The sequence below is a fragment of the Mustelus asterias genome, unplaced genomic scaffold, assembly GCF_964213995.1.
Source record: "Mustelus asterias unplaced genomic scaffold, sMusAst1.hap1.1 HAP1_SCAFFOLD_2458, whole genome shotgun sequence".
In the NCBI taxonomy this organism is placed as follows: Eukaryota; Metazoa; Chordata; class Chondrichthyes; order Carcharhiniformes; family Triakidae; genus Mustelus; species Mustelus asterias.
Window position 1 is genome coordinate 32,771 of NW_027592403.1, and position 22,402 is coordinate 55,172.

General features: G+C 58.8%; 1 protein-coding gene across 3 annotated transcripts; it reads right to left on the reverse strand.

The window, feature by feature from the left end:
- Positions 1-198: 198 nt before the first annotated feature.
- LOC144489708 (proline-rich protein 14-like) lies at positions 199-19,771 on the reverse strand. Of its 3 annotated transcripts, none has more exons than XR_013497024.1 (9): positions 19,420-19,771; positions 15,447-15,499; positions 14,983-15,092; positions 12,559-13,267; positions 9,927-10,098; positions 6,238-6,353; positions 4,294-4,365; positions 489-868; positions 199-245 (listed from the first exon to the last, which is right to left on the reverse strand). XR_013497024.1 is itself a non-coding variant. In XM_078207564.1 (8 exons), exons 1-8 carry the CDS (start codon positions 19,765-19,767, stop codon positions 604-606), a joined length of 1,845 nt encoding a protein of 614 aa, XP_078063690.1. In that variant the 5' UTR covers positions 19,768-19,771; the 3' UTR covers positions 298-603. The 3 variants fall into 3 exon arrangements, 1 of the variants encoding a protein (XP_078063690.1); XR_013497023.1 differs by lacking the exon at positions 199-245 and adding an exon at positions 328-401; XM_078207564.1 differs by lacking the exon at positions 199-245 and having other exon boundaries at positions 298-868.
- Between the last annotated feature and the right edge of the window lie 2,631 nt (positions 19,772-22,402).

A 22,402-nucleotide genomic window follows, 5' to 3' on the forward strand; every position in this document is an offset into this window, starting at 1 on the left:
CACGGGGTCGGGGGGGGGGGGGGGGAGGGTGAGACCTCGGGGGGAGGGGGACACCTCGCAGGGTCAGGGGGGGGGGGAGGGTGAGACCTCGGGGGGTCAGGGGGGGGGAGGGGGAGACCTCGCGGGGTCAGGGAGGGGGAGGGAGAGACCTCGCGGGGTCGGGGGGGGGGGGGGGGGGAGACCTCGCGGGGTCAGGGGGGGGGGAGGGGGAGACCTCGCGGGGTCAGGGAGGGGGAGGGAGAGACCTCGCGGGGTCAGGGGGGGAGGGTGAGACCTCGCGGGGTCAGGGGGGGGAGGGAGGGGGAGACCTCGCGGGGTCAGGGGGGAGGAGGGGGAGACCTCGCGGGGTCAGGGGGGAGGAGGGGGAGACCTCGCGGGGTCAGGGGGGAGGAGGGAGAGACCTCGCGGGGTCAGGGGGGGAGGGTGAGACCTCGCGGGGTCAGGGGAGGGAGGGGGAAACATCGCGGGGTCGGGGGGGAGGGTGAGACCTCGCGGGGTCAGGGGAGGGAGGGGGAGACATCGCGGGGTCGGGGGGGGAGGAGGGGGAGACCTCGCGTGGGGGGCGCTGGTGGAGGAGCACGGAGAACCCTCCCACAGACAGCGCTACCCCTCCTCGGACACAGACAGTGTCTCTAAATCGGCCAGTCGCTGCTGCAATATTAGCTCCAGTTGGCTGTCCCTCACGGCGGAACGCAGACTGCGGGACCAGGACGCCCCCCTCTGCGCCTGCCTCAAGCGCTGTCGAAGCCTCCGCTTCCGGGGAACACTGCTATCCTGAAATTCCAACACCCGCTTGAGCCTCCTCTGGCCCGTCAGCACCAACAGACCGTTCCTCCGAACCGGCTCCTCGAAGATCGTCTCAAAGGAACTGTGGACACGGAGAGAGATACAGAGTGAAGCTCCCTCGACACTGTCCCCCATCAAACACTCCCAGGACAGGGACAGCACGGGGTTAGATACAGAGTAAAGCTCCCTCTACACTGTCCCCCATCAAACACTCCCAGGACAGGTACAGCACGGGGTTAGATACAGAGTAAAGCTCCCTCTACACTGTCTCCATCAAACACTCCCAGGACAGGTACAGCACGGGGTTAGATACAGAGTGAAGCTCCCTCGACACTGTCCCCCATCAAACACTCCCAGGACAGGGACAGCACGGGGTTAGATACAGAGTGAAGCTCCCTCGACACTGTCCCCATCAAACACTCCCAGGACAGGTACAGCACGGGGTTAGATACAGAGTGAAGCTCCCTCGACACTGTCCCCCATCAAACACTCCCAGGACAGGTACAGCACGGGGTTAGATACAGAGTGAAGCTCCCTCGACACTGTCCCCCATCAAACACTCCCAGGACAGGTACAGCACGGGGTTAGATACAGAGTAAAGCTCCCTCGACACTGTCCCCATCAAACACTCCCAGGACAGGTACAGCACGGGGTTAGATACAGAGTAAAGCTCCCTCTACACTGTCCCCCATCAAACACTCCCAGGACAGGTACAGCACGGGGTTAGATACAGAGTGAAGCTCCCTCGACACTGTCCCCCATCAAACACTCCCAGGACAGGGACAGCACGGGGTTAGATACAGAGTGAAGCTCCCTCTACACTGTCCCCCATCAAACACTCCCAGGACAGGTACAGCACAGGGTGAGATACAGAGTAAAGCTCCCTCTACACTGTCCCCATCAAACACTCCCAGGACAGGTACAGCACGGGGTTAGATACAGAGTGAAGCTCCCTCGACACTGTCCCCCATCAAACACTCCCAGGACAGGTACAGCACGGGGTTAGATACAGAGTGAAGCTCCCTCGACACTGTCCCCCATCAAACACTCCCAGGACAGGGACAGCACGGGGTTAGATACAGAGTGAAGCTCCCTCTACACTGTCCCCCATCAAACACTCCCAGGACAGGTACAGCACGGGGTGAGATACAGAGTAAAGCTCCCTCTACACTGTCCCCATCAAACACTCCCAGGACAGGTACAGCACGGGGTTAGATACAGAGTAAAGCTCCCTCTAAACTGTCCCCATCAAACACTCCCAGGACAGGTACAGCACGGGGTTAGATACAGAGTAAAGCTCCCTCGACACTGTCCCCATCAAACACTCCCAGGACAGGTACAGCACGGGGTTAGATACAGAGTAAAGCTCCCTCAACACTGTCCCCATCAAACACTCCCAGGACAGGTACAGCACGGGGTTAGATACAGAGTAAAGCTCCCTCTACACTCCCCATCAAACACTCCCAGGACAGGTACAGCACGGGGTGAGATACAGAGTAAAGCTCCCTCTACACTGTCGCCCATCAAACACTCCCAGGACAGGTACAGCACGGGGTTAGATACAGAGTAAAGCTCCCTCTACACTGTCCCCCATCAAACACTCCCAGGACAGGTACAGCACGGGGTTAGATACAGAGTAAAGCTCCCTCTACACTGTCCCCATCAAACACTCCCAGGACAGGTACAGCACGGGGTTAGATACAGAGTAAAGCTCCCTCGACACTGTCCCCCATCAAACACTCCCAGGACAGGTACAGCACGGGGTTAGATACAGAGTAAAGCTCCCTCTGCACTGTCCCCATCAAACACTCCCAGGACAGGTACAGCACGGGGTTAGATACAGAGTAAAGCTCCCTCTACACTGTCCCCATCAAACACTCCCAGGACAGGTACAGCACGGGGTTAGATACAGAGTAAAGCGCCCTCCACACTGTCCCCATCAAACACTCCCAGGACAGGGACAGCACGGGGTGAGATACAGAGTAAAGCTCTCTCTACACTGTCCCCCATCAAACACTCCCAGGACAGGTACAGCACGGGGTTAGATACAGAGTAAAGCTCCCTCTACACTGTCCCCCATCAAACACTCCCAGGACAGGGACAGCACGGGGTTAGATACAGAGTAAAGCTCCCTCTACACTGTCCCCATCAAACACTCCCAGGACAGGTACAACACGGGGTTAGATACAGAGTAAAGCTCCCTCTACACTGTCCGACCCATCAAACACTCCCAGGACAGGTACAGCACGGGGTTAGATACAGAGTAAAGCTCCCTCTACACTGTCCCCATCAACACTCCCAGGACAGGTACAGCACGGGGTTAGATACAGAGTAAAGCTCCCTCTACACTGTCCCCATCAAACACTCCCAGGACAGGTTCAGCACGGGGTTAGATACAGAGTAAAGCTCCCTCTACACTGTCCCCCATCAAACACTCCCAGGACAGGTACAGCACGGGGTTAGATACAGAGTAAAGCTCCCTCTACACTGTCCCCATCAAACACTCCCAGGACAGGTACAGCACGGGGTTAGATACAGAGTAAAGCTCCCTCTCCACTGTCCCCATCAAACACTCCCAGGACTGGTTCAGCACGGGGTTAGATACAGAGTAAAGCTCCTCTACACTGTCCCCCATCAAACCCTCCCAGGACAGGTTCAGCACGGGGTTAGATACAGAGTAAAGCTCCCTCTCCACTGTCCCCATCAAACACTCCCAGGACAGGAACAGCACGGGGTTAGATACAGAGTAAAGCTCCCTCTACACTGTCCCCCATCAAACACTCCCAGGACAGGTACAGCACGAGGTTAGATACAGAGTAAAGCTCCCTCTACACTGTCCCCATCAAACACTCCCAGGACAGGGACAGCACGGGGTTAGATACAGAGTAAAGCTCCCTCTACACTGTCCCCATCAAACACTCCCAGGACAGGTACAGCACGGGGTTAGATACAGAGTAAAGCTCCCTCAACACTGTCCCCATCAAACACTCCCAGGACAGGTACAGCACGGGGTTAGATACAGAGTAAAGCTCCCTCTACACTGTCCCCCATCAAACACTCCCAGGACAGGTACAGCACGGGGTTAGATACAGAGTAAAGCTCCCTCTACACTGTCCCCCATCAAACACTCCCAGGACAGGTACAGCACGGGGTTAGATACAGAGTAAAGCTCCCTTTACACTGTCCCCCATCAAACACTCCCAGGACAGGTACAGCACGGGGTTAGATACAGAGTAAAGCTCCCTCTACACTGTCCGCCATCAAACACTCCCAGGACAGGTACAGCACGGGGTTAGATACAGAGTAAAGCTCTCTCCACACTGTCCCCCATCAAACACTCCCAGGACAGGTACAGCACGGGGTTAGATACAGAGTAAACCTCCCTCTACACTGTCCTCATCAAACACTCCCAGGACAGGTACAGCACGGGGTTAGATACAGAGTAAAGCTCCCACTACACTGTCCCCCATCAAACACTCCCAGCAAACATATCTGCAGAGCTCTTACCGTTTCTCTGTCGGTGCTTTGTAATTCTTGTTTGTGTAGATTTCTTCCAGACTAAACTCCTTCTTATTCAGTCTACAAGAGAGACAGAGACACCAGTCAGTGTACAGATATCTCCCTGAGAGAGAGAGGGGGGACTGAGAGACACCAGTCAGTGTACAGATATCTCCCGGAGAGAGAGAGAGGGGACTGAGAGACACCAGTCAGTGTACAGATATCACCCTGAGAAAGAGAGAGGGGACTGAGAGACACCAGTCAGTGTACAGATATCTCCCTGAGAGAGAGAGAGGGGACTGAGAGACACCAGTCAGTGTACAGATATCTCCCTGAGAGAGAGAGAGAGAGGGGACTGAGAGACACCAGTCAGTGTACAGATATCTCCCTGAGAGAGAGAGAGAGGACTGAGAGACACCAGTCAGTGTACAGATATCTCCCTGAGAGAGAGAGGACTGAGAGACACCAGTCAGTGGACAGATATCTCCCTGAGAGAGAGAGAGAGGACTGAGAGACACCAGTCAGTGTACAGATATTTCCCTGAGAGAGAGAGAGAGGGGGGACTGAGAGACACCAGTCAGTGTACAGATATCCCCCTGAGAGAGAGGGGACTGAGAGACACCAGTCAGTGTACAGATATCCCCCTGAGAGAGAGAGAGAGGGGACTGAGAGACACCAGTCAGTGTACAGATATCCCCTGAGAGAGAGAGAGGGGACTGAGAGACACCAGTCAGTGTACAGATATCCCCCTGAGAGAGAGAGAGGACTGAGAGACACCAGTCAGTGTACAGATATCACCCTGAGAGAGAGAGAGAGGACTGAGAGACACCAGTCAGTGTACAGATATCTCCCTGAGAGAGAGAGAGAGGGGACTGAGAGACACCAGTCAGTGTACAGATATCTCCCTGAGAGAGAGAGAGAGGACTGAGAGACACCAGTCTGTGTACAGATATCTCCCTGAGAGAGAGAGGACTGAGAGACACCAGTCAGTGTACAGATATCTCCCTGAGAGAGAGGGACTGAGAGACACCAGTCAGTGTACAGATATCTCCCTGAGAGAGAGAGAGGACTGAGAGACACCAGTCAGTGTACAGATATCTACCTGAGAGAGAGAGGGGACTGAGAGACACCAGTCAGTGTCCAGATATCTCCCTGAGTGAGAGAGAGAGGACTGAGAGACACCAGTCAGTGTACAGATATCTCCCTGAGAGAGAGAGGGGACTGAGAGACACCAGTCAGTGTACAGATATCTCCCCGAGAGAGAGAGAGAGGGGACTGAGAGACACCAGTCAGTGTACAGATATCTCCCTGAGAGAGAGAGAGGGGACTGAGAGACACCAGTCAGTGTACAGATATCTCCCTGAGAGAGAGAGAGGGGACTGAGAGACACCAGTCAGTGTACAGATATCTCCCTGAGAGAGAGGGGACTGAGAGACACCAGTCAGTGTACAGATATCTCCCTGAGAGAGAGAGAGAGGACTGAGAGACACAGTCAGTGTACAGATATCTCCCTGAGAGAGAGAGGACTGAGAGACACCAGTCAGTGTACAGATATCTCCCTGAGAGAGAGAGGACTGAGAGACACCAGTCAGTGTACAGATATCTCCCTGAGAGAGAGAGAGGGGACTGAGAGACACCAGTCAGTGTACAGATATCTCCCTGAGAGAGAGAGGGGACTGAGAGACACCAGTCAGTGTACAGATATCTCCCTGAGAGAGAGGGGACTGAGAGACACCAGTCAGTGTCCAGATATCTCCCTGAGAGAGAGAGGACTGAGAGACACCAGTCAGTGTCCAGATATCTCCCTGAGAGAGAGAGGGGACTGAGAGACACCAGTCAGTGTACAGATATCTCCCTGAGAGAGAGAGGACTGAGAGACACCAGTCAGTGTCCAGATATCTCCCTGAGAGAGAGAGGGGACTGAGAGACACCAGTCAGTGTACAGACGCTTACCGTGTTGGTTTGGGTAGACCCATGGGGGTGAGGTTGGTCTGAGATTTCACTGGAGTTTTCCGAATGCGAAATCGCGAGACTTTTCCGAGCTTTTCCCGTCCGGAGGAATCCTGTCGCTGTAAGAAACACAGACACCGAGTAACATCCTCATTTTCCAATCCCCACGATGCCTTCACATCCCCTCCCTCCCTATCTGTGTAACCTCCTCCAGCCCCGACACTCCTCCCTATCTCTGTAACCTCCTCCAGCCCCTACACCCCCTCCCTATCCCTGTAACCTCCTCCAGCCCCTACACCCCCTCCCTATCCCTGTAACCTCCTCCAGCCCCGACACTCCTCCCTATCTCTGTAACCTCCTCCAGCCCCTACACCCCCTCCCTATCCCTGTAACCTCCTCCAGCCCCTACACCCCCTCCCTATCTCTGTAACCTCCTCCAGCCCCGACACTCCTCCCTATCCCTGTAACCCCCTCCAGCCCCTACACCCCCTCCCTATCCCTGTAACCTCCTCCAGCCCCTACACCCCCTCCCTATCCCTGTAACCTCCTCCAGCCCCCTACACCCCTCCCTATCTCTGTAACCTCCTCCAGCCCCGACACTCCTCCCTATCCCTGTAACCCCCTCCAGCCCCTACACCCCTCCCTATCTATGTAACCTCCTCCAGCCCCTACACCCCTCCCTATCTCTGTAACCTCCTCCAGCCCCCTACACCCCCTCCCTATCTCTGTAACCTCCTCCAGCCCCGACACTCCTCCCTATCCCTGTAACCCCCTCCAGCCCCTACACCCCTCCCTATCCCTGTAACCTCCTACAGCCCCCTACACCCCCTCCCTATCTCTGTAACCTCCTCCAGCCCCCTACACCCCCTCCCTATCTCTGTAACCTCCTCCAGCCCCCTACACCCCCTCCCTATCTCTGTAACCTCCTCCAGCCCCTACACCCCTCCCTATCTCTGTAACCTCCTCCAGCCCCCGACACCCCCTCCCTATCTCTGTAACCCCCTCCAGCCCCGACACACCCTCTCTATCTCTGTAACCTCCTCCAGCCCCTACACCCCCTCCCTATCTCTGTAACCTCCTCCAGCCCCCTACACCCCCTCCCTATCTCTGTAACCTCCTCCAGCCCCTACACCCCCTCCTTATCTCTGTAACCTCCTCCAGCCCCTACACTCCCTCCCTATCTCTGTAACCTCCTCCAGCCCCCTACACCGCTCCCTATCTCTGCAACCTCCTCCAGCCCCCTACACCGCTCCCTATCTCTGTAACCTCCTCCAGCCCCGACACCCCTCCCTATCTCTGTAACCTCCTCCAGCCCCCTACACCCCCTCCCTATCTCTGTAACCTCCTCCAGCCCCTACACCCCCTCCCTATCTCTGTAACCTCCTCCAGCCCCCTACACCCCCTCCCTATCTCTGTAACCTCCTCCAGCCCCCTACACCCCCTCCCTATCTCTGTAACCTCCTCCAGCCCCTACACCCCTCCCTATCTCTGTAACCTCCTCCAGCCCCCTACACCCCCTCCCTATCTCTGTAACCCCCTCCAGCCCCCTACACCCCCTCCCTATCTCTGTAACCTCCTCCAGCCCCCTACACCCCCTCCCTATCTCTGTAACCCCCTCCAGCCCCCTACACCCCCTCCCTATCTCTGTAACCCCCTCCAGCCCCCTACACCCCCTCCCTACCTCTGTAACCCCCTCCAGCCCCCTACACCCCCTCCCTATCTCTGTAACCCCCTCCAGCCCCCTACACCCCCTCCCTATCTCTGTAACCCCCTCCAGCCCCCTACACCCCCTCCCTATCTCTGTAACCTCCTCCAGCCCCTACACCCCCTCCTTATCTCTGTAACCTCCTCCAGCCCCTACACTCCCTCCCTATCTCTGTAACCTCCTCCAGCCCCCTACACCGCTCCCTATCTCTGCAACCTCCTCCAGCCCCCTACACCGCTCCCTATCTCTGTAACCTCCTCCAGCCCCGACACCCCTCCCTATCTCTGTAACCTCCTCCAGCCCCCTACACCCCCTCCCTATCTCTGTAACCTCCTCCAGCCCCTACACCCCCTCCCTATCTCTGTAACCTCCTCCAGCCCCCTACACCCCCTCCCTATCTCTGTAACCTCCTCCAGCCCCCTACACCCCCTCCCTATCTCTGTAACCTCCTCCAGCCCCTACACCCCTCCCTATCTCTGTAACCTCCTCCAGCCCCCTACACCCCCTCCCTATCTCTGTAACCCCCTCCAGCCCCCTACACCCCTCCCTATCTCTGTAACCTCCTCCAGCCCCCTACACACCCTCCCTATCTCTGTAACCCCCTCCAGCCCCTACACCCCTCCCTATCTCTGTAACCCCCTCCAGCCCCCTACACCCCCTCCCTATCTCTGTAACCTCCTCCAGCCCCTACACCCCTCCCTATCTCTGTAACCCCCTCCAGCCCCCTACACCCCCTCCCTATCTCTGTAACCCCCTCCAGCCCCCTACACCCCCTCCCTATCTCTGTAACCTCCTCCAGCCCCTACACCCCTCCCTATCTCTGTAACCTCCTCCAGCCCCCTACACCCCCTCCCTATCTCTGTAACCCCCTCCAGCCCCCTACACCCCCTCCCTATCTCTGTAACCCCCTCCAGCCCCCGACACCCCCTCCCTATCTCTGTAACCCCCTCCAGCCCCCTACACCCCCTCCCTATCTCTGTAACCCCCTCCAGCCCCCTACACCCCCTCCCTATCTCTGTAACCCCCTCCAGCCCCCTACACCCCCTCCCTATCTCTGTAACCCCCTCCAGCCCCCTACACCCCCTCCCTATCTCTGTAACCCCCTCCAGCCCCCTACACCCCCTCCCTATCTCTGTAACCTCCTCCAGCCCCTACACCCCCTCCCTATCTCTGTAACCTCCTCCAGCCCCTACACTCCCTCCCTATCTCTGTAACCCCCTCCAGCCCCCTACACCCCCTCCCTATCTCTGTAACCCCCTCCAGCCCCTACACCCCTCCCTATCTCTGTAACCTCCTCCAGCCCCCTACACCCCCTCCCTATCTCTGTAACCCCCTCCAGCCCCCTACACCCCCTCCCTATCTCTGTAACCTCCTCCAGCCCCTACACCCCCTCCCTATCTCTGTAACCCCCTCCAGCCCCCTACACCCCCTCCCTATCTCTGTAACCTCCTCCAGCCCCCTACACCCCCTCCCTATCTCTGTGACCCCCTCCAGCCCCCTACACCCCCTCCCTATCTCTGTAACCCCCTCCAGCCCCCTACACCCCCTCCAGCCCCCTACACCCCCTCCCTATCTCTGTAACCCCCTCCAGCCCCCTACATCCCCTCCCTATCTCTGTAACCTCCTCCAGCCCCTACACCCCCTCCCTATCTCTGTAACCTCCTCCAGCCCCTACACTCCCTCCCTATCTCTGTAACCCCCTCCAGCCCCCTACACCCCCTCCCTATCTCTGTAACCCCCTCCAGCCCCTACACCCCTCCCTATCTCTGTAACCTCCTCCAGCCCCCTACACCCCCTCCCTATCTCTGTAACCCCCTCCAGCCCCCTACACCCCCTCCCTATCTCTGTAACCTCCTCCAGCCCCTACACCCCCTCCCTATCTCTGTAACCCCCTCCAGCCCCCTACACCCCCTCCCTATCTCTGTAACCTCCTCCAGCCCCCTACACCCCCTCCCTATCTCTGTAACCCCCCTCCAGCCGCTCTGACCTGTTCTCTGGTCACAGTGTCCTGGCAGTGGCCACCGCGATGGTGTCGATTGCGTGCCTTCGGGGTGCTGCCACCCACATCGGGGGGCTCCTCACGCTCTGTGACGGGACCCCCGTTTAGCAGAACCACCCGCGACAGGGTCTCCAGTCCGTCAGCCGCTGGGGAGCCCTGTCTGAGCAAAGCAGGACAGCGGGGATCAGTGTTACAGCGAGAGAGAGACAGACAGTTACCCCCCCCCTCGCGTCCCGCCACCCCCCACCGTTTCCCGTCCCCCTTCATCTTCCCTCCCTCCTCCTCCCCTCTCTAGAATCATATCATCCTACAGTGCAGAAGGAGGCCATTTGGCCCATCGAGTCTGCACCAACCACAATCCCACCCTATCCCCATAACCCCATGCATTTACCCTAGCTCGTCCCCCTGACACTAAGGGGCAATTTAGCATGGCCAATCCACCTAACCCGCACATCTTTGGACACTAAGAGACAATTTAGCATGGCCAATCCACCTAATCTACACATCTTTGGACACTAAGGGGGCAATTTAGCATGGCCAATCCACCTAACCTGCCCATCTTTGGACACTAAGGGGGCAATTTAGCATGGCCAATCCACCTAACCTACACATCTTTGGACACTAAGAGACAATTTAGCATGGCCAATCCACCTAACCTGCCCATCTTTGGACACTAAGGGACAATTTAGCATGGCCAATCCACCTAACCTACACATCTTTGGACACTAAGGGACAATTTAGCATGGCCAATCCACCCTAACCTACACATCTTTGGACACTAAGAGACAATTTAGCATGGCCAATCCACCTAACCTGCACATCTTTGGACACTTGGGGGCAATTTAGCATGGCCAATCCACCTAACCTGCCCATCTTTGGACACTAAGGGGCAATTTTGCACGGCCAATACACCTAACCTGCACATCTTTGGACACTAAGGGACAATTTAGCATGGCCAATCCCCCTAACCCGCACATCTTTGGACACTAAGGGGCAATTTAGCATGGCCAATCCACCTAACCTACACATCTTTGGACACTAAGGGGCAATTTAGCATGGCCAATCCACCTAACCCGCACATCTTTGGACACTAAGGGGCAATTTAGCATGGCCAATCCACCTAACCCGCACATCTTTGGACACTAAGGGGCAATTTGGCACGGCCAATCCACCTAACCTGCACATCTTTGGACACTAAGGGGCAATTTATCATGGCCAATCCACCTAACCTGCCCATCTTTGGACACTAAGGGGCAATTTAGCATGGCCAATCCACCTAACCTGCACATCTTTGGACACTAAGGGACAATTTAGCATGGCCAATCCACCTAACCTACACATCTTTGGACACTAAGGGACAATTTAGCATGGCCAATCCACCTAACCTACACATCTTTGGACTGTGGAAAGAAACCGGAGCTCCCGGAGGAAACCCACGCAGACACGGGGAGAACGTGCAGACTCCACACAGACAGTGACCCGAGCCGGGAATCGAACCCGGGTCCAACGCTGAGAGACAGCAGAGCTAACCCACTTTAAGAACATAAGAAATAGGAGCAGGAGTAGGCCATCTTGCCCCTCGAGCCTGCCCCGCCATTCAATAAGATCATGGCTGATCTGAAGTGGATCAGTTCCACTTACCCGCCTGATCCCTAATTCCCTTACCGATCAGGAATCCATCTATCCGTGATTTAAACATATTCAACCAGGTAGCCTCCACCACTTCAGTGGGCAGAGAATTCCAGAGATTCACCACCCTCTGAGAGAAGAAGTTCCTCCTCAACTCTGTCCTAAACCGACCCCCCTTTATTTTGAGGCTGTGCCCTCTAGTTCTAGCTTCCTTTCTAAGTGGAAAGAATCTCTCCATCTCTACCCTATCCAGCCCCTTCATTATCTTATAGGTCTCTATAAGATCCCCCCTCAGCCTTCTAAATTCCAACGAGTACAAACCCAATCTGCTCAGTCTCTCCTCATAATCAACACCCCTCATCTCTGGTATCAACCTGGTGAACCTTCTCTGCACTCCCTCCAAGGCCAATATATCCTTCCGCAAATAAGGGGACCAACACTGCACACAGTATTCCAGCTGCGGCCTCACCAATGCCCTGTACAGATGCAGCAAGACATCTCTGCTTTTATATTCTATCCCCCTCGCGATATAGGCCAACATCCCATTTGCCTTCTTGATCACCTGTTGTACCTGCAGACTGGGTTTTTGCGTCTCATGCACAAGGACCCCCAGGTCCCTCTGCACAGCAGCATGTTGTAATTACTTTCCATTTAGATAATAATCCAATTTGCTATTATTTCCTCCAAAGTGTATAACCTCGCATTTCTCAACGTTATACTCCATCTGCCAGATCCTCGCCCACTCACTCAGCCTGTCCAAATCTCTCTGCAGACCTTCTACGCCCTCCACACGATTCACTTTTCCACTTATCTTTGTGTCGTCTGCAAACTTTGTTCCCCTACACTCAGTCCCCTCCTCCAGATCGTCTATATAAATGGTAAATAGTTGAGGCCCCAGTACCGATCCCTGCGGCACGCCACTAGTTACCATCCGCCAACCACCATGCCGCCCCCCCTCCTCCTCCCCTCTCCCTCCCCTGCGCAGAGTTACCTGGACGGTGAGCTCCCTCGGTCTGCGGTGTTGCCAGCTGCCCCATCCCAGCCGACGGGGGAGCGCCGGGGGAGCCCCCCTTCTCTGCGGGGCGGGGTGGCGGGCCGTCGGTCGGGGTAGACCTCCTTGCGGAGGCAGAGGAGGGCGCGGGGGAAAGGGGGGAGGGTCCTGCGCCGTTGGCACTGCTCGCCGCCGCCCGCCCCCAGCTCCCGGGCCGGCTCGGCGCCCCCCAGGGTGTGGCGCCGGTGCCGGGGGGCGCGGGGGGGCGGGCGGGGGAGGGGCGGCGGGCGGGGGGGCTGCGAGGGGAGATCCGGGCAGGACTGGCTACGACTGAGGCGGTGTTGGGGGCTGGAGGGAGAAGAGGAAAGGGAGGGGGTGGTGGCCGCCTCGCCCGAGATGGCAATCTTCACTTGAATGTTGACGGCCCGAGGGCTCAGCGAAGCCTCGGGGCCTCGGTCCCCCTCGCCAGCGACGGGGGCCGGGCTGGCCGCGACGGCGCTGGGAGCGGGAGCGGGGCTGGGCCAGGCCAGGTGCGTCCGCACCGGGGACAGGAAGATCCCAGCGAAACTTTCCAGCTTCGAGCGGACCGTCTGGATGAAGGGGGAGAGCTTCCAGCGGCTGTACGGGTAGGAGGGACTCTCGGGCGGGCTGGCTGAATGCTGGGGAGGTGGGTGCCGGCTGGGGGGTTGGCCACAACTTCCAGTGGGACCTGCGGAGAGAGGGAGAGAGAGGGAGAGAGAGAGAATGTTAGCAACAGACACAACAACAAGGCAGATTGTTTGAATGGATGGAAACGGAAAGAGGCGGAGACACAGGAAGCAGAGTAGGGATAAATAGGTCCCTTTCCTCATGGCGGGCATAGAATTATAGAATCGCTGCAGTCCAGAAGGAGGCCATTCAGCCCATCAACCACACCCGGGCCCTATCCGCGTATCCGGCCTGCTAATCCCGACACTCGGAGACAATTTAGCATGGCCAATCCACCTAACCTACACATCTTTGGACACTAAGGGACAATTTAGCATGGCCAATCCACCTAACCCACACATCTTTGGACACTGAGGGGCAATTTAGCATGGCCAATCCACCTAATTTGCACATCTTTGGACACTAAGGCACAATTTAGCACGGCCAATCCACCTAACCTGCACATCTTTGGATACTAAGGGGCAATTTAGCATGGCCAATCCACCTAACCTACACATCTTTGGACACTAAGGGACAATTTAGCATGGCCAATCCACCTAACCTACACATCTTTGGACACTAAGGGACAATTTAGCATGGCCAATCCACCTAACCTACACATCTTTGGACACTAAGGGGCAATTTAGCATGGCCAATGCACCTAACCTACACATCTTTGGACACTAAGGGACAATTTAGCATGGCCAATCCATCTAACCTACACATCTTTCGATACTAAGGGGCAATTTAGCATGGCCAATCCACCTAACCTGCACATCTTTGGATACTGAGGGGCAATTTAGCACGGCCAATCCACCCAACCTACACATCTTTGGACACTAAGGGGCAATTTAGCACGGCCAATCCACCTAACCTACACATCTTTGGACAGTAAGGGACAATTTAGCATGGCCAATCCACCTAATTTGCACATCTTTGGACAGTAAGGGACAATTTAGCATGGCCAATCCACCTAATTTGCACATCTTTGGACAGTAAGGGACAATTTATCATGGCCAATCCACCTAACCTACACATCTTTGGACAATAAGGGACAATTTAGCATGGCCAATCCACCTAACCTACACATCTTTGGACACTAAGGGGCAATTTAGCACGGCCAATCCACTTAACCTACACATCTTTGGACACTAAGGGACAATTTAGCATGGCCAATCCACCTAACCTGCACATCTTTGGACACTAAGGGACAATTTAGCATGGCCAATCCACCCAACCTACGCATTTTTGGACACGAAGGGACAATTTAGCATGGCCAATCCACCCAACCTACACATCTTTGGACACTAAGGGACAATTTAGCATGGCCAATCCACCCAACCTACGCATTTTTGGACACTAAGGGGCAATTTAGCATGGCCAATCCACCCAACCTTCACATCTTTGGACACTAAGGGGCAATTTAGCATGGCCAATCCACCCAACCTTCACATCTTTGGACACTAAGGGGCAATTTAGCACGGCCAATCCACCCAACCTACACATCTTTGGACACTGAGGGACAATTTAGCATGGCCAATCCACCCAACCTACACATCTTTGGACACTGAGGGACAATTTAGCATGGCCAATCCACCCAACCTACACATCTTTGGACACGAAGGGACTGATTACCAAGGCAAATCCTAACCCCGCCCACTCCGTCCCACACATCAGTGACACACACCCTCCTCCCCCACTCTCAGCCCCTCTGTTCCAGGGACGTGTCTGACCTACCCAGACAGTCACAGTCCAGACGGTCCCCAAGCGGCCGTTTGTCCGTTTCCCCATCGCGCAGCGTCCCGGAAGCGGACTCCATCGCCGGGGAGGACTGCCACGTGTTCAACCTGGAGGGAGACGGGTAGGGCGAGAGAGAGAGGGGGGGGGAAGAGAGGGAGAAGGGGGGGGCGAGAGAGAGAGAAAGAGGAGTGGGGGTGAGGGGGGGGAGAGATTAGTCTCACGGCAAAATAAGTTGATTCACCCCCCCCCTCCCGCCCCACGCCACATCAGGGCCTTTGGCCAACATGATGCCAGGTGCTGTGGCCATTCCCGACGCCAGCCACGCAAAAGGGGTGCACAGCAAGATCCCACGGGCAGCGAGTCGCTGAAAGGGGTCGCCTGCTCAGCGTGTAACCCCTCCCTCTGTCGTCAGGGTGAGGTGCGGGGGTATCAGATCTATCGGGAGTGGGGATCCTCCTTACCTGGTGCTCGGTGGCGGTGTCTCTGGGCTGGATCCTGAGCTCTTCCACGACACCTGGGCAAAAAGAGCGAGAGAAACATTGAAAACAGAATCGGGAGGCGGCCATTCGGTCCTTCCAGCCTGGCCCGCCATTCATCCCCAACACGGCTGATCACCCAAGTCAATATCCCAATCCCCCCCCCCCCCTTCCCCTCCCCCCACATCCCTCTCGCCCCAAGATCCAGATCCCATTTCATCCTGAAACCACACAACGTTTTGTCCTCAACTACTTTCCGTGGGAGTGAATTCCACACATTCACCACCCTCTGGGTGAAGACATTTCTCCCACCTCAGTCCCTAAAAGGTCACCCCCCTTATCCTCAAACCCCCCCTGGTTCTGGACTCCCCCCAACGTCGGGAACATTCTTTCTGAATCTAACCCTGTTAGAATTTTATAAGTTTCTATGAGATCCCCTCTCACTCTTCCAAACTCCAGTGAATATTATCCTCGCCCACTCAGTCTCTCCTCATGTGACAGACCTGCCATCCCAGGAATCGGCCTGGTAAACCTTCGCTGCGCTCCCTCTATAACAAGGACATCCTTCCTCAGATAAGGAGACCAAAACTGCCCACAATAGTCCAGGTGTGATGGAGGTGGCCGGACTTGCGGATAGCGAAGAGCATTGTCGGGCAATATAGCAGGATATAGATAGGCTGGAAAGTTGGGCGGAGAGGTGGCAGATGGAGTTTAATCCGGATAAATGCGAAGTGATGCATTTTGGAAGAAATAATGTAGGGAGGAGTTATACAATAAATGGCAGAGTCATCAGGAGTATAGAAACACAGAGGGACCTGGTCCACAAATCCTTGAAGGTGGCAACACAGGTGGAGAAGGTGGTGAAGAAGGCATATGGTATGCTTGCCTTTATAGGACGGGGTATAGAGTATAAAAGCTGGAGTCTGATGATGCAGCTGTATAGAACGGTGGTTAGGCCACATTTGGAGTACTGCGTCCAGTTCTGGTCGCCGCACTACCAGAAGGACGTGGAGGCGTTAGAGAGAGTGCAGAGGAGGTTTACCAGGATGTTGCCTGGTATGGAGGGTCTTAGCTATGAGGAGAGATTGGGTAGACTGGGGTTGTTCTCCCTGGAAAGACGGAGAATGAGGGGAGATCTAATAGAGGTGTACAAGATTATGAAGGGGATAGATAGGGTGAACAGTGGGAAGCTTTTTCCCAGGTGACGATCACGAGGGGTCACGGGCTCAAGGTGAGAGGGGCGAAGTATAACTCAGACATCAGAGGGACGTTTTTTACACAGAGGGTGGTGGGGGCCTGGAATGCGCTGCCAAGTAGGGTGGTGGAGGCAGGCACGCTGACATCGTTTAAGACTTACCTGGATAGTCACATGAGCAGCCTGGGAATGGAGGGATACAAACGATTGGTCTAGTTGGACCAAGGAGCGGCACAGGCTTGGAGGGCCGAAGGGCCTGTTTCCTGTGCTGTACTGTTCTTTGTGTGGCCTCTACAACGCCCTGTACAATTGCAGCAAAACCTCCCTATCCCTAAACTCCAATCCTCTCGCTGTGAAGGCCAACATACCATTAGCCTTCTTCACTGCCAGCTGGACCTGCAAGCTTACTCTCAGCGACTGATGCACCAGGACTCCAAGGTCTCACTGAGTATCCGCCTCTCTCAGTTTGCACCCATTCAGGTAATAATCTGCCTTCCTATTATTGCTACCAGAGTGGAGAACCTCACACTTATCCACATTATACTGCATCTGCCATGCACCTGCCCACACACCATTGCAGGGCAGCCCGCAGAGGGGGGGGGACCAGGGTGGCGCAGCCCGCAGAGGGGGTGACCCAGGGTGGCGCGGCCCGCAGAGGGGGAGACACAGGGTGGCGCGGCCCGCAGAGGGGGGGGGACCAGGGTGGCGCGGCCCGCAGAGGGGGAGGGCCCAGGGTGGCGCGGCCCGCAGAGGGGGGGGGACCAGGGTGGCGCGGCCCGCAGAGGGGGTGACCCAGGGTGGCGCGGCCCGCAGAGGGGGAGGGCCCAGGGTGGCGCGGCCCGCAGAGGGGGAGACACAGGGTGGCGCGGCCCGCAGAGGGGGAGACACAGGGTGGCGCGGCCCGCAGAGGGGGAGGGCCCAGGGTGGCGCGGCCCGCAGAGGGGGAGACACAGGGTGGCGCGGCCCGCAGAGGGGGAGGGCCCAGGGTGGCGCGGCCCGCAGAGGGGGAGGGCCCAGGGTGGCGCGGCACGCAGAGGGGGGGGGCCCAGGGTGGCGCGGCCCGCAGAGAGGGGGGGGGCCCAGGGTGGCGCGGCCCGCAGAGGGGGGGGGGGGCCCAGGGTGGCGCGGCCCGCAGAGGGGGGGGGGGCCCAGGGTGGCGCGGCCCGCAGAGGGGGGGACCCCAGGGTGGCGTGGCCCACAGAGGGGGGGGGACCCCAGGGTGGCGCAGCCCGCAGAGGGGGGAACCCAGGGTGGCGCAGCCCGCAGAGGGGGGGACCCAGGGTGGCGCAGCCCGCAGAGGGGGGGACCCAGGGTGGCGCAGCCCGCAGAGGGGGGGACCCAGGGTGGCGCAGCCCGCAGAGGGGGGGACCCAGGGTGGCGCAGCCCGCAGAGGGGGGACCCAGGGTGGCGCAGCCCGCAGAGGGGGGGACCCAGGGTGGCGCAGCCCGCAGAGGGGGGGACTCAGGGTGGCGCAGCCCGCCGAGGGGGGGGACCCAGGGTGGCGCGGCCCGCAGAGGGGGGGGCCAGGGTGGCGCGGCCCGCAGAGGGGGGGGACCAGGGTGGCGCGGCCCGCAGAGGGGGGGGACCAGGGTGGCGCGGCCCGCAGAGGGTGGGGACCAGGGTGGCGCGGCCCGCAGAGGGGGGAGACCCAGGGTGGCGCGGCCCACAGAGGGGGGGGGGGCCAGGGTGGCACGGCCCAGAGGGGGGGCCCAGGGTGGCGCGGCCCGCAGAGGGGGGTGCCCAGGGTGGCGCGGCCCGCAGAGGGGGAGACCCAGGGTGGCGCGGCCCGCAGAGGGGGAGGGCCCAGGGTGGCGCGGCCCGCAGAGGGGGGGGGCCCAGGGTGGCGCGGCCCGCAGAGGGGGGGGGGCCCAGGGTGGCGCGGCCCGCAGAGGGGGGGGGGCCCAGGGTGGCGTGGCCCACAGAGGGGGGGGGGACCCCAGGGTGGCGCAGCCCGCAGAGGGGGGGACCCAGGGTGGCGCAGCCCGCAGAGGGGGGGACCCAGGGTGGCGCAGCCCGCAGAGGGGGGGACCCAGGGTGGCGCAGCCCGCAGAGGGGGAGACTCAGGGTGGCGCGGCCCGCAGAGGGGGGTGCCAGGGTGGCGCGGCCCGCAGAGGGGGGGGACCAGGGTGGCGCGGCCCGCAGAGGGGGGGGACCAGGGTGGCGCGGCCCGCAGAGGGGGGGGACCAGGGTGGCGCGGCCCACAGAGGGGGGAGACCCAGGGTGGCGCGGCCCACAGAGGGGGGGGGGGCCAGGGTGGCACGGCCCACAGGGGGGGGGGGCCAGGGTGGCGCGGCCCACAGAGGGGGGGGGGCCAGGGTGGCGCGGCCCACAGAGGGGGAGACCCAGGGTGGCGCGGCCCGCAGAGGGGGGGACCCAGGGTGGCACGGCCCACAGAGGGGGGGGGCCCAGGGTGGCGCGGCTCGCAGAGGGGGGGCCCAGGGTGGCGCGGCCCGCAGAGAGAGGGGGGCCAGGGTGGCGCGGCCCGCAGAGAGAGGGGGGCCAGGGTGGCGCGGCCCGCAGAGAGAGGGGGGCCAGGGTGGCGCGGCCCGCAGAGAGAGGGGGGCCAGGGTGGCGCGGCCCGCAGAGGGGGGGGGGCCAGGGTGGCGCGGCCCGCAGAGAGAGGGGGGCCAGGGGGGCGCGGCCCGCAGAGGGGGGGGGGCCAGGGTGGCGCGGCCCGCAGAGAGAGGGGGGCCAGGGGGGCGCGGCCCGCAGAGAGAGGGGGGGCAGCACAGACAAGGATGCGGCGCACCCCGGAATACTCACCCCGTTGCGGGTGACCCTCGGGGGGGTCGGCGGAGCTTCTGGCGTCACGTTGAGGGGCAGGCAGTCCTCCAGGTTGACGGACAGGACGCGGCCAGCCAGCCGCTCGAGCGGGGAGCCGGCAGGGCGCGCCGGGCGTGGGGTCCGGCGCCTGGGCGTGGCTCGGTGCCCCTGACCGACCCTCGGGGGAGTGGCCGGGGATCCCAGCCGATCAGAGACAGGAGTCAGGCCGGGGGCCGGGTTCGAGGGGGCGGGTCTGTCGGCGGCGCTCGTTCGGGGGGTGCCCAGTGGGGGGACGGCATGATGAGGTTCCAGAACGCTGGGAGGCTCGTTCCCGACTCGCAGAGACATCAAAGGACTGGAGAGAGAGAGAGAGAGAAATCAGACAACACGGAGGGGGAAAGGACAGTGTATCTAACGCACTGTGACAGCCGGTCCCAGAGGGGGAAAGGACAGTGTATCTAACGCACTGTGACAGCCGGTCCCAGAGGGGGAAAGGACAGTGTATCTAACGCACGGTGACACCCGGTCCCAGAGGGGGAAAGGACAGTGTATCTAACGCACTGTGACACCCGGTCCCAGAGGGGGAAAGGACAGTGTATCTAACGCACTGTGACACCCGGTCCCAGAGGGGGAAAGGACAGTGTATCTAACGCACTGTGACACCCGGTCCCAGAGGGGGAAAGGACAGTGTATCTAACGCACTGCTACCCGGTCCCAGAGGGGGAAAGGACAGTGTATCTAACGCACTGCTACCCGGTCCCAGATGGGGAAAGGACAGTGTATCTAACGCACTGTGACACCCGGTCCCAGAGGGGGAAAGGACAGTGTATCTAACGCACTGTGACACCCGGTCCCAGAGGGGGAAAGGACAGTGTATCTAACGCACTGTGACACCCGGTCCCAGAGGGGGAAAGGACAGTGTATCTAACGCACTGCTACCCGGTCCCAGATGGGGAAAGGACAGTGTATCTAACGCACTGTGACACCCGGTCCCAGAGGGGGAAAGGACAGTGTATCTAACGCACTGTGACACCCGGTCCCAGAGGGGGAAAGGACAGTGTATCTAACGCACTGTGACACCCGGTCCCAGAGGGGGAAAGGACAGTGTATCTAACGCACTGTGACACCCGGTCCCAGAGGGGGAAAGGACAGTGTATCTAACGCACTGTGACACCCGGTCCCAGAGGGGGAAAGGACAGTGTATCTAACGCACTGTAACACCCGGTCCCAGAGGGGGAAAGGACAGTGTATCTAACACACTGCTACCCGGACCCAGAGGGGGAAAGGACAGTGTATCTAACGCACTGTGACACCCGGTCCCAGAGGGGGAAAGGACAGTGTATCTAACGCACTGTGACACCCGGTCCCAGAGGGGGAAAGGACAGTGTATCTAACGCACTGCTACCCGGTCCCAGATGGGGAAAGGACAGTGTATCTAACGCACTGTGACACCCGGTCCCAGAGGGGGAAAGGACAGTGTATCTAACGCACTGTGACACCCGGTCCCAGAGGGGGAAAGGACAGTGTATCTAACGCACTGTGACACCCGGTCCCAGAGGGGGAAAGGACAGTGTATCTAACGCACTGTGACACCCGGTCCCAGAGGGGGAAAGGACAGTGTATCTAATGCACTGTGACACCCGGTCCCAGAGGGGGAAAGGACAGTGTATCTAACGCACTGTGACACCCGGTCCCAGAGGGGGAAAGGACAGTGTATCTAACGCACTGTGACACCCGGTCCCAGAGGGGGAAAGGACAGTGTATCTAACGCACTGTGACACCCGGTCCCAGAGGGGGAAAGGACAGTGTATCTAACGCACTGTGACACCCGGTCCCAGAGGGGGAAAGGACAGTGTATCTAACGCACTGTGACACCCGGTCCCAGAGGGGGAATGGACAGTGTATCTAACGCACTGTGACACCCGGTCCCAGAGGGGGAAAGGACAGTGTATCTAACGCACTGTGACACCCGGTCCCAGAGGGGGAAAGGACAGTGTATCTAACGCACTGCTACCCGGTCCCAGATGGGGAAAGGACAGTGTATCTAACGCACTGTGACACCCGGTCCCAGAGGGGGAAAGGACAGTGTATCTAACGCACTGCTACCCGGTCCCAGAGTGGGAAAGGACAGTGTATCTAACGCACTGTGACACCCGGTCCCAGAGGGGGAAAGGACAGTGTATCTAACGCACTGTGACACCCGGTCCCAGAGGGGGAAAGGACAGTGTATCTAACGCACTGTGACACCCGGTCCCAGAGGGGGAAAGGACAGTGTATCTAACGCACTGTGACACCCGGTCCCAGAGGGGGGAAAGGACAGTGTATCTAACGCACTGTGACACCCGGTCCCAGAGGGGGAAAGGACAGTGTATCTAACGCACTGTGACACCCGGTCCCAGAGGGGGAAAGGACAGTGTATCTAACGCACTGTGACACCCAGTCCCAGAGGGGGAAAGGACAGTGTATCTAACGCACTGTGACACCCGGTCCCAGAGGGGGAAAGGACAGTGTATCTAACGCACTGTGACACCCAGGTCCCAGAGGGGGAAAGGACAGTGTATCTAACGCACTGTGACACCCGGTCCCAGAGGGGGAAAGGATAACTCAGTATCATATCTAACGCACTGTGACACCCGGTCCCAGAGGGGGAAAGGACAGTGTATCTAACGCACTGTGACACCCGGTCCCAGAGGGGGAAAGGACAGTGTATCGAACGCACTGTGACACCCGGTCCCAGAGGGGGGAAAGGACAGTGTATCTAACGCACTGTGACACCCGCTCCCAGAGGGGGAAAGGACAGTGTATCTACGCACTGTGACACCCGGTCCAGAGGGGGGAAGGCAGTGTATCTAACGCACTGTGACACCCGCTCCCAGAGGGGGAAAGGATCAGTGTATCTAACTGCACTGTGACACCAGGTCCCAGAGGGGGAAAGGACAGTGTATCTAACGCACTGTGACAACCGGTCCCAGAGGGGGAAAGG